Source organism: Panthera tigris, chromosome B1 (genome assembly GCF_018350195.1).
Source record: "Panthera tigris isolate Pti1 chromosome B1, P.tigris_Pti1_mat1.1, whole genome shotgun sequence".
Taxonomy (NCBI): Eukaryota; Metazoa; Chordata; class Mammalia; order Carnivora; family Felidae; genus Panthera; species Panthera tigris.
In genome coordinates, this window is record NC_056663.1 from 68,573,637 (window position 1) to 68,585,374 (window position 11,738).

At 41.6% G+C, this 11,738-nt stretch overlaps 1 protein-coding gene across 3 annotated transcripts in view; it reads right to left on the reverse strand.

The window, feature by feature from the left end:
• Positions 1 to 11,188, reverse strand: part of RAPGEF2 (Rap guanine nucleotide exchange factor 2) — a 253,639-nt gene extending 242,451 nt beyond the window's left edge. The window contains exon 1 of one of the 3 annotated variants that reach the window (XM_007084219.3): positions 10,342 to 11,188. In XM_007084219.3, coding sequence (XP_007084281.1) covers positions 10,342 to 10,410 — 69 coding nt within the window. In that variant the 5' untranslated portion in view covers positions 10,411 to 11,188. The remainder of the gene's footprint in view (positions 1 to 10,341) is intronic. The other 2 variants (XM_015538435.2, XM_015538436.2) reach the window with 2 other exon arrangements.
• Between the last annotated feature and the right edge of the window lie 550 nt (positions 11,189 to 11,738).

Sequence of the window (11,738 nt, forward strand, 5' to 3'; positions counted from 1 at the left end):
TTATAACTGAAATACAAAGGTGTACATATGAATAAAAACAATTTTTTTGTAAAGATATTTCTACTTTGAACTGATTTAAAAGAAATTCCTTTTTTTTATTCTAATACAAAAAGTCCTAAAAAGTACTGAAGGTACAGACCACAATCAGCTTAGATAGTATTATCACCTCCAGAGCAGTAATAGTGCCTCTGACCATCTTAAACACACCCTTGCCTCTTCCTTCCCTCCACCCCCCACGCCCACCAAAAGTAATAATTTAGATAATTTTTACATTCACAGGAAAGGAAAAGAGAAAGGAGAGAATCTACAACCTTAATTTCACCTAGACTCATTTCCTTAAGCTACTACCACAATTTCTTTTCTATTGTACTTAATGTACATGGAATATTTTATTTCCTACGTTTTTTCTTATACCAAATGTACAAATTCACTAAAATTCAGGATTATGAAACATTCAAAACTGGTAAAATATATGGCATTTTGTGAATATCTACAAGATTCAGATAGGAATAAAGGTGAACAGTTAAAAACTTATTTCAGCTCTTCTTGTCCACTTCTCCGTTAGTGTGTATGTGCACTTTAAATTTCTTCCAACTAATATATTGCTTCACCCCCATCATTAATGGTCCAAAGCATACAAAATATTTAGCTAGAAAGGACTAGGCTCTTCAATAAGATTAAGTCATTAATCAGGAAAAAGATGATTTTTCAAAGTATCTTAATTTGAGGCCCCTTATCAGAGTCACAATAAAACTCCAAAAGCTATGCCTTTTTTTAACTTAATTTTGAAATAACTTTAGAATAAAAAAGTCAGACAAAAAAACAGTTCAGAGATCCTATGTATTCATCTAGCTTCCCATAATTTAACAAATAAAATAACCATAGTAAAATTATCTAACTGATAAAATGTCACCAACTTTCCTAGTACCTTTTCTTTTTTTTTTTTTTTTCTGGTCCAGAATCTAATCCAGAATCTCACAACTCATTTAGTTATCACATTTCCTTAGACTCAATCCATAACAATTCTTCAGCATTTCTGGACGCTTTTGAGCACTATACACTTTGTAGAATGTCCTAAAATTTGAGTTTGCCTGATATTTTCTGACATTTAGGTTGAAGTAACAATACTTTAGTAAGAATACTATCACAAATGTACCCTTCTCAATGTAGCATAAGGTTGGATGATATGCCTTATTATTACTGGGGTTAAAAAGAAACAACAGGCCCAAAGTGGAGTCGCTTGCACTAAACCCACGTAACCAAACCAAGACTTAATAATTAGTCTTAACTGGTCAACACCAGTGAGGTAGCTTGCCACATAGATCCTTTCCATCCTCCAGAGGAAGATGAAGTAATCTGCTTTCATTATCCCTTCTCCCTTCTATTTTCTACATCTTCTGGGAGCTCCTTCCTGTTTGCTAGATGGGATGCTGCCTGGTTCAAGAACCATTCAATAAAGCCAATTAGATCCTTAGATTTACTCAGTTGAGTTTTGTTACTTCGCACTGGTGATATAACTTTGATTAACCTGGTTCACTTAGTGTCTACCAGTTTTCCTCACTATAAAAGCACTGATTTCTCCTTTTGTTTTTTGGTTTTTTTTAATTTTTTTAATGTTTACTTATTTTTGAGAGACAGTGAGAGACACAGAGCGTGAGGGGGACAGAAGCAGAGAGAGAGGGAGACACAGAATCCAAAGGAGGCTCCAGGCTCTGAGCTGTCAGCACAGAGCCTGACGCAGGGCTTGAACCCACAAACCATGAGATTATGACTTGAGCCGAAGTCGAACGCTTAACTGACTGAGCCACCCAGAAGCCCCTGATTTCCTCTTTTAATTAATTAATCTTGGGGAGATAATTTGAGACTATGCAAATATTCTGACGATATCCAATATATATCTCTCATCATATTTTCACCCACTAATTTTGACATCAACTGAGGATTCTTGCTTACAACAATTATTATGACGTTTGTCTACTTGTGATTTTCTATTTCCATCATTCTTTCTGAATACTTTTTTTAATTGGAATTCTACAGTAACAAAGAGCAATCTCTTCTCCCCCACTTATCTATTTATTCAATTATTTACTTATATTGGTATGAGCTCATGGATATTTTTCCCTCAGAAGTTACACTCTGTTTTGCTGTTCAAACTGACCACTGGGACTCCTTTGTAAATACATTCATTAGACTTTCTTCTGAATTGTAAAAATGTCACTTCAGTTAGGGATGATCAAGGGTTTGTTGTTTTGTTTTGTTTAATGAGGGATCATTGATAGCTATGGTTAGATTTACCACTTCCATTATGACCCTCCCAAAAAAAATTTTATGGAAAGAAATTATATGTATTGAAATATCCCAATGTGTTACACCATCACAACTCTTGCTCATTCAAGACCTTATAATCTTTGGTTATTATTTTATACATATTAACATGGAATTTTCTCATCATTGTCACTATTTAAATCCACTTTAACTCCCACTCCCTTGGTATTTCAGGAACACAACTCAAACCACTCAATGACAATAGTAGAAATTCATTTTAGCCAAAAGGTAATAAGCTTTCATTATGCTGAGTGAAAAAAAGCCAATCCCAAAGGTCAAATATTGTATGATTCCATGTATTTAACACTTTTGAAATGACAAAATTTTACCAATGGAGAACAGATTAGTCCTTGACAGAGGCAGGGTCAGGGAATGATTGTGTCTACACAAGGGCAACAGGAGGAATTCTCATGGTGATGGATTGTTCTGTATCTAGACTGTACGAATGCCAATATCTTGGTTGTGATATTCTAGTTGCACAAAAGGCTGTTAATGGGGAAAATTGGGTAAAGGGTTCACATGATCTCTGCATTTCTTACAACTACATGTGAATCAATTATCTGAAACTACCAAGTTTAAAAAAAAAGATAATGAGTTTTTACTTGAGTGAATACTCAGGAGAAATCAGATAATCATCAGTGTGCCTCAACCCTTCAGATCCACTGATTGCTAGGTAGCTTCTCAGAAAGTTACTACCAGGTCTCTTCAGAATAACCAGCTAGTGGCTAATTCTTCTTTAGGGTTTCATCTCTTCTTAGTAGCTTTTATGTTGGGTGGCAGCAAATACCATGAGCTAGAGAAGAACAGGAAAGTGCTAAGGGCCAATTACTATGGTGAGTGTTGGTTTGTCAACTAAACTACCAACTGTTAATAGGATCAAAATATACATTTTTATCTCAATTCATTTAGCTCATATTAAGGTATTTGAGAAATCCTAAACACCCACAATTTATGATATTCAACTTGCAAGAAGACAAGCAATGAGAAACTACAGCAAGGAAAAAGAGGGTTTGGTTCCAATGACGAAACAAAGTTCCCCTTCAAGTCACAAATGCCAACTCCTCCAAAACACTTTTTATGATTAAGGATGTGAAAGCACAGAAATTGTGGAGCCAAGACAATTTAAAATGCAAGAACTAAACTTCCCACCCCACAAAAACTAAGCCCACCAGGACCACAAAGGTAACCCTTTCACAAACTGAAGGAGAAAAGGAAACACCTGAGTACAAGAAACACATAAGGTAATCAGTTCAGTAAAGTAGTGGTTAATTAGCATGTGAGACCAGACGATTTTATTTTTTTTTCCTGAAAAGATAAAATCCTAACAGCCTAAATAAAGTAGCAATCAGCTTGTTTTTCTCCACACAAAGGCTGACATTATAACTACTATACATATTTTGACTAAATCTCTGGCAATGCTACAAAAGAGCAATAATATGTACTATAACTGGCTTCTCCTACCTAACTTATCAACATCAACCTATTGAAACAAAAATCGTATGAGGAGTAAGGAACTGTTCTCAAACACTTACTACAATCATTACCTTGTGCCATCATAAGTCAATGGTGCATTTTTATATAAATAAATCCGTTTTTCCTTCTTAAATTGAGATATTAATCTCTTCCAAAGGACAGAATGCTTAAAAATCACATCATTACAAATTAAGAAATACTAACCTATTCAGCATATGATAAATCAGATATTTTACATTAGATTCCAGAAGGTAGAGGGGCACCTGGGTGGCTCAGTTGGTTAAGTGTCTGATTCTTGACTTTGGCTCAGGTCATCTCACACTTCGTGGGTTCGAGCACCATGTCAGCTCTGCCCTGACAGCACAGAGCCTGCTTGGGATTCTGTCTCCCCCTCACTCTGTGCCCCTCCCTCACTTGCTCTCTTTCTCTCTCTCAAAATAAATAAAATAAACAAAAAAAATTTTTTTAGATTCCAAAATGTAGAAGATATCAAAGTTTAAGGGAAAAAAAGTATAAGTTAAAAAAATTTTATTAATAAAAAAAATTTAGCAACTTAGAAATTTTTCCTATGAATTAGGAAATGTTGATCATTACCATTTGCCGTGATTAGGCTGTAGCTAGCATCATGTGCACATCATCTGATGCAATTAGTAGCTGATATAATGTGCACACATTCATTCAGCCAGCCTGTCCAACAAATCCTACTACTGCAATAATTCTACTCTGTCTCCACCATGTATATCAAGCTCCCAACTACCTCAAGCCTGAAGAACAGACCTCTCAGCCTTTAACAAAATTCTTGGTCTCCTCTCCTCTCCTTCCAACCACAACCATCTACACTCCAGTGAAATAACTCCCCACCTCCTATTCACTCCCGTGGCTCCAAGCACAGGGAACAAAGGCCTACACGTATTTTCTTACAACCACATGTGCTACTTGTATGACAGCAGGTCAGTCTGGAATAGCCTGCATGCCCCCTAGTCCACTGACTGGTAAATTCCTACTACCCTAAGACTCACTACATGGTTGTCTAAAAAGTTCACAGCCTCTTCAGTGTTAGCACAGGACATCTCATCCAGAGAGCCCACAGCCTCTTCAGTTTTGGCATAGGACATCTGCTACGGCACTGATGAATCACATCCTACTTAAAAGATACAATACACTGGTGAGTTACCTGAGGGACAGATGTCTCATCTCATCTTTGAATTCCTAAGGTCTGGTAAAAAGTATTTCATTAAAATGTTCTACGATGAGGGGCGCCTGAGTGGCTCAGTTGGTTAAGCTTCCGACTTCAGCTCAGGTCATGATCTCACAGTTGGAGCCTCCCATCAGGCTCTGTGCTGACAGCTCAGAGCCTGGAGCCTGCTTTGGACTCTGTGTCTCCCTCCCTCTCTGTCCCTCCCCACTCATGCTCTGTCTCTACCTCTCTCTCAAAAATAAACATTAAAAAAAATTTTTTTAATGTGCCATAATGATAACTACTATTAGATATTGCACTAAATAGTAAGTGTACTTTCTTTCACTTAATCCACAAAACAACCTCAGGAAGCTATTATCCTCATTTACAGATGAGAGAATTGTCTGGTGCCAAAAACAGGGTGAGGAGAGGGAATGGCTCATAAAATTCAGATATCAAAGAACTATCACCACATTTCCTTATCTTTCTAGTCTAGATCAAAGTTACTTCAGGTAATTACAATTCTTCTTTACCTATAAAACTTATACTACAAAATAAGTAACTAAAAAACAAGTTTTCAAATAAGAAGCACAGTCTGTGTTTTTAAAAGGTTTTTATATCCTTACTTCAGATAGTCAATTTATATCCCACTGTTACTATATGTGACTTGAATTTCAAATATCACCAAAGGTAGACCTCATGTTATCATTTAACTCCCCACAAAATCCACCTAAAGTTGTTTTCACACCCACAGAAATATTAAAAACCGTAAAACCACAAATAGGTAGTTTTCTTATGAATCAAAGAATTTTTGATTTCAAGAACTAAGCTTTGGAATGATAGTGTATCCTCCCTATTAAAGGGCAAGACCTTTAATAAAATGATAATAGAAGGTTATGGCTTATTTTGTTGTTTTACATCCTTTCTTGAAGGGAAAAAATGAAACAAGTTAGCAACTGAGTAGTCCTCTTGCTTTTCTTAGTTTTATTTTATCATTATTTTTTGTAACTGTTCTGTTAAAGCCCAGGGTCTGAGAAGAACTACATTAAACCAGTCCACATACAGCAATGCAGTTGGAGACATTCATTTTGAACCTCAGCCAAGATATGCAAAGCTAATTATGGAACTGTTAATTACTAAATGTTTAAAAGCTTATGTGAAGGCAACTAAGTTTCTACTAATATTACAAAAGAATGTTAATTTTTACCAAAAATTTAAGTACTCACCCATTCAAAGTCACATGCTAATACAGTCTGAAATTAGTATTTCAGTTAAAAATGTGTATATTTTTTAACCTACAAATTCAAATATCATTGTTAGAAAAGGTAAATGCTTATGGCCAAACACGCATTACTTAGTGAAACATGCTTTTCAAAATTGCACAAAAGTCGGGGCACCTGAGTGGCTCAGTCAGTTAAGCATCTAACTTCAGCTCAGGTCATGATCTCACGATTCGTGAGTTGGAGTCCCGCCTGGGGCTCTGTGCTGACAGCTCAGACCTGGAGCCTGCTTCAGATTCTGTGTCTCCCTCTCTCTCTGCCCCTTCCCCACTCGTGCTCTGTCTCTATCTCTCAAAAATAAGTAAACGTTAAAAAAAATTTTTTTAATTGCACAAAAATCATTTATTTGTGTTTTTTGAACAAAAACTACATAAGGACCAAATATTTATTACTAGAGCCCCGAAATGAGCTAAAATATAATCCAAGTGTAAGTTATCAAATGAAAATATGAAACTGCTCATAAACAATGATAAAAAGAACCTCAAATGGAAAATGTAACTGTAATAAACACAATTCTTCCCACTAGATTTAAAAGTTAAATATTTACCAGAGATATTCTTTTGTGCAGATTCTCATAATTTAAAGTTCTCTGGGCAAAAGGTATTTTTTCAGCCCTCTCATGACTAAGTGACTTTGCAAAGAATTAAGTCTTAACACTGTTATGAACTCTCAGCTGAAAAATTCATGAGTTAACATCAAATCGAAAGGTGCAAGAGCCCAAAAAATTTCAATAGTGAGGACAAAGTAATATTATTAACTAGGAAGAAATGAGATGTGGCTGTTTTACATATACCATTTTAAAAAATTACTTTTATAACTACCTAAAAACACACTAAATTAGATCTTGAAAGAAAACAGTAAGGCAATAGATGTTTCACCTGAAAAACTAAAAACATGCATATAAACACTACAGAAGCAACTACAAAGGGTCTGAACTCAACAAGTTAATAAAATGGTTTAGAAAAAGCATTTTATTGTTTAAAGCCTTGGGGGATAAAGCTGCTTGCAATTTATTTACATCTTTTACTTTACTAAATTGCTTTGGTGACCAAGCTTCTCATTTAAATGATTAAAGCATAAACCCAAATAGTTTAATAAAGCAATTACTTAAGAGTCCTGTTTTTCAACAGAGGTGCCCTGAAAAATATCAATAGAACATTTAGTGTACATTATTTTCAAGGGGTTATTTAGAATACAGTGCCCCATTGACTAAAATTTAGCCAGGTTTCCAGACACATAATGTGGGACACACACTGGATCAAAGATTTTTTCATCCTCTCAGAATATCAGATGAAAGAGTGACAGCCTCTTAAATCTATGCATGATTTGGCTAAAAATTCAGGTGGCTTTTCTTTTTTTTTCACCTTACCATTCTGCCTCTCTAATGATGTGGCTAAATAGGTTCCTATTTTTCAGGTGTGCATGAAAAGCTCCCTAATTTGCAGTCTCTATGTTTATACTGGGACTCTCCCCACCCCCAAATTCTCTTCTAGTTAACATCTTAGGTTACGTTAGTAACATCACTATTAACTTGTAGGCAACTGATTGACCCAAATACAAAGCTATGCCTTCAAGAGTTTGAGAGAGAAACTGGGATAGTGGGGTTTAAAACAAAACAAAAAAAACCTGAATTTAACAACAAAAAAATTATGTATTTCCTCTATTCTTTTATAGCATCTTCCTTTTGCCTGTAATGAGAAATCATATGAACTCCTTTATCAAGTCTATCCCGAAAAACAGAAGGAAGCATGACAGCAAAACTTTCCTAATTCACATCCTTCTTTTCATGATACCAAGTTTATTTAATACATTTGTTTTCTTCATATTACAAAAGTCTAACTCTCAAGCATGAATGAGAAAATAGTACAAAATAACTTCCGGTCCTTAACAAAGCACTCAATACAAAAAGCACCTTCTACCAAAACATCTTTTTTACTTTTGAGCACATATCAAACTTTTACAAGATTATTTTTGACAAGCCAGGTAAGGATGGGAAAACATTCACATTTCAAGCTACTTTCTTTAACACAATAATAAGCAAACATGACGTTTGTGTTAGTAATAACCAAATGAACATCAAAGTTAATACGGCTGATACTTAACAATGTTCAAAATGTTTGATAGCTTTCTCTGTGTTTACTTTTCCTATGAAGGTTTGGTGGAGGGAAATGTGCTTTCAGATTATCAATGAAGCTTTCATCTTGCAGTGTTAGTAGTAACTGGCCCACTTCTGAATCAGGCCAAGTTCTATGCTAGGTCAGTTTTTACTCTATTCTACACAACTGGCACAAGAAGAGGAAAGTTTAACAGTTCATTTATTTGGCACAATCCACATGCTTTCACAGTGGAGGTTTTGTCTCTTCCAGTCTTCTTTGGTGCCCCCCCTCCCGCCCCAACTGATAGGTTTTAAGTCATTGCTATTCTAATTAATCAACTAAAGGCACAACTCTCCCCACCCCCCACCTTCTAATTTCCACTAAAGGCCTATGACATCATTTTCTGACCCGCCTTTCTAGGTTTTAATATTCTCAACTTGCCTTGCTGGGTTGTAATATTCTCAACTTGTATGATTTCATTTGGCACTTCAAACACTGAAAGGAATTGACATATCTCACTGAAATTTGCTTTTCCATCACACAACATGCATTTTCACATGCAGAAGACTGATTCAATTGACAATTTTAAAACAAACAGTAGAGGAAGGCACATGGGAGGCAGTGCAACACCCAGGGAGGGACAAGATCAAAGCAGGACACTGCTTGGTTTTGATAAAATAATCCTTTAGAATTGGAACTTTCCGGAGACACAGTGAAATGAATATTCTCATAAAATTATCACACATCTTCCACTCTTTTAGTAAATATGTGTGATCTATGATCCCCCAGATGTGATGGCTCCATCAGGAAAAATGAAAAATCAGAAACGGTACCAGGTGCCATTCTTGGGCCTTGTCCAATGGCAGCCAGTGAAAGATTCTATTTTATTCTGTTCTCCCCACATTAAATAATAATAATCAACATCAGAGAAGGAGAGCATTTGGGTATGAACAGATGGCGTCCAACACCTAACCAGCGAAGCAACTCTTTCAGGCATCAGATCCTAAATGTCTGATAGTCCCAAGGATCAGAGGGCTTATTTGACAAGAGGGTTGGCAGCAGGATCCCCTGTAGTTACCATCCCAATGCTTAGGAATATGCGTCATTAGCCAGTCAGCAACTAAAAGCAAAAAAAAAAAAAAAAAAAATCTAACCACCACATTTTTATACAATTTCCCCCTCTCTAGTCCAACTTGAAGCGACCAAATCCGACACCATCAGCAACAACTCCACTTAAAGAAAAAGGAAAAATAAGCCCGATGGTAAATGAACGTATAAAGGTTAACAAACTTATCTAATTCTGACAAGGTTGTGCAACACCGAAAGAATCCGCAGGGTGCCCTTTCCGGGGGTGTATCTGAATATGCCTGCTCTGCAGTTATGCCCGCAATTTAAACCAAAGGCACTAAGCTAGCTAATCAACTTTTCTTCCCCTGCACTGGAAAGCAGCATCCCTTTTTCAAAGAAGCAAAATACTAAATACACAAACATCCCAATGTTTTACTTTAGAAGGTCAACACGGATTAGTCTTTCGCAGAGCCATACAAGTTTCCTTCCTATACCTTTCCAAACACCACAGAACTCTAAAGGTAAAGGGGGCCACATGCCTGGGAAGGAAAGGGGCCTGCAGCCAGGGCGGCGGGAGTAGCTGGCCACGGGGAGGTGAGTCCCCCCCCCCCCGAGACTCAGAAGCCCTAGTGTACCACTGGGAAGAGGAGAAGCTAATTGGAGAATTCCCTCCTCCGCCTAGCAAACGTAGGGGGAAGGTCAGTAATGGGGAGGGCAGAGAAAAGGAGAATATCGAGGAGAGGGAAAAATAAACCCAGGACGACCAGGGGAAAAGATACAGCGATGAAATGCCATGGGAAGTTAGGGGTCCTAATACGAGAAGTGGGGTGCGCGGGGCCAACCGTGTCAGGAAGGAGAGACTGGAACGGGAAAGGGCGCAGCCTGCGAGGCACAAATCCAGCCAAGTCCCGGCGAGTCTCACCTGGGGGGTCCTCTCGGCGGGGTTCTTCATCACCGCTTGGCGGAAGCTGTTATCCACGTAGGACGCCATCTCCCCCCGTGGGCCCGGCCGGGGCCGCTCCGCACCCTCGTCGGCCTCCTCCCGGCCCAGCGCAGCCGCTGCCTCCGCCCTGCGCGCTCCGCCCGCCTGCCCGCCCGCCGGCGGCTAATAAGCCAAACCGCGGCGGCGGCGGGGCCTACGGGGGGGCGGCTCCGCTGGGCCCGGCGGCCCGGAGCGCGGGACAGGCGCTCAGGAGACCCGGCGGGAGAGCGAGGCCGCGCGAAGGGGGCGGGCAGCGCGCAGCTCCCGAGCCCCGCGGCCCGGAGGGTCCCTGCGGGCGCTCCGCGACCGGGAACTCCCCTTCCTCCTCCTCTTCTTCCTCGCCGCTCAGCCGGGAAAGGCTTCCTGGCGCGCCCGGCTCCCTCCGGGCCTGGCTCGACACGCCTCCCCCGGCTCCACTCCGGGGACAGTGGCGTCTCCTCCTGGCCCCGGCGGGCCTGAGTTATTTTTAGGGAGGTACAAGCGACAGTAAAGAAGGGGAAGGCTGCAGGCAGACGGGGCCTCCTCTCCCCTCCGGCGCGGAGGGTCGCCCCCTCCTCTCAGGGGCTCACGCCGCCGCCCGGGAGTCTCCGCGAAGCACTCGGATCTCCCGCGTCCCCAGTCCTCCGGCACTTGGGCGCCGCAGCCGCCGTCGGGACGACTGGCTCAGGTCCGGGCGCTGCGAAGCCCGATCGCCGCCGCCACCGCTCCTAGTCTCCGTCTATTGGGCTCGGCCGTCCCTCCCGACTGCTGCTGCATCCCCTCGGGCCGCCCCGCCGCCGCCGCCGCCGCCGCCTCTGCTGCTCGGGCCGCCGCCGTGGGCTCCGCCGCCACCGCCTCCCCCCATCAGCGCGCCCGGAGCGGAGCTGCCCCGGCGCCGGCGCCGCCGCGGCCAGAGCACCCGGCCGGGGCTGCAGACCTCCGGCCCAGTCGCTCTCGGCAACTTTGTTCCCGGTCTGCGCGGGGCGGGGGAGGGGGAAGAGGGGGCCTCGGGCAGCCCAGGTCCGGACTCCCGGCGGCGGGCGTCCGAGGGCGGAGGGCCAGGAGCCGAGAGCCGCGCACAGCCCCCTCGGAGAGAGTATTTGGGAAGCGGCGACTCCCCCTCCGCTTCCTCCGCCTCTTCCTCCTCCTGCGCCTTCTCCGGCCGCCGGAGCCGCTCCTCAGGGAGGAAGCGGCCTCCGGGGCTTGTTGCTTTGTGCTGCAACCATGGTGAGGAGTGAGTGACAAGGCGGAGGCGAGTCGGCTGGCGCCGCATCATCGGGGGGCGGGGCGTCCCCGTCGCGCTCGGTCCCGCCTCCTCGCGCTCCCTGCGCCCGCCCGTCGGCCGCGCCCTCCCGCCG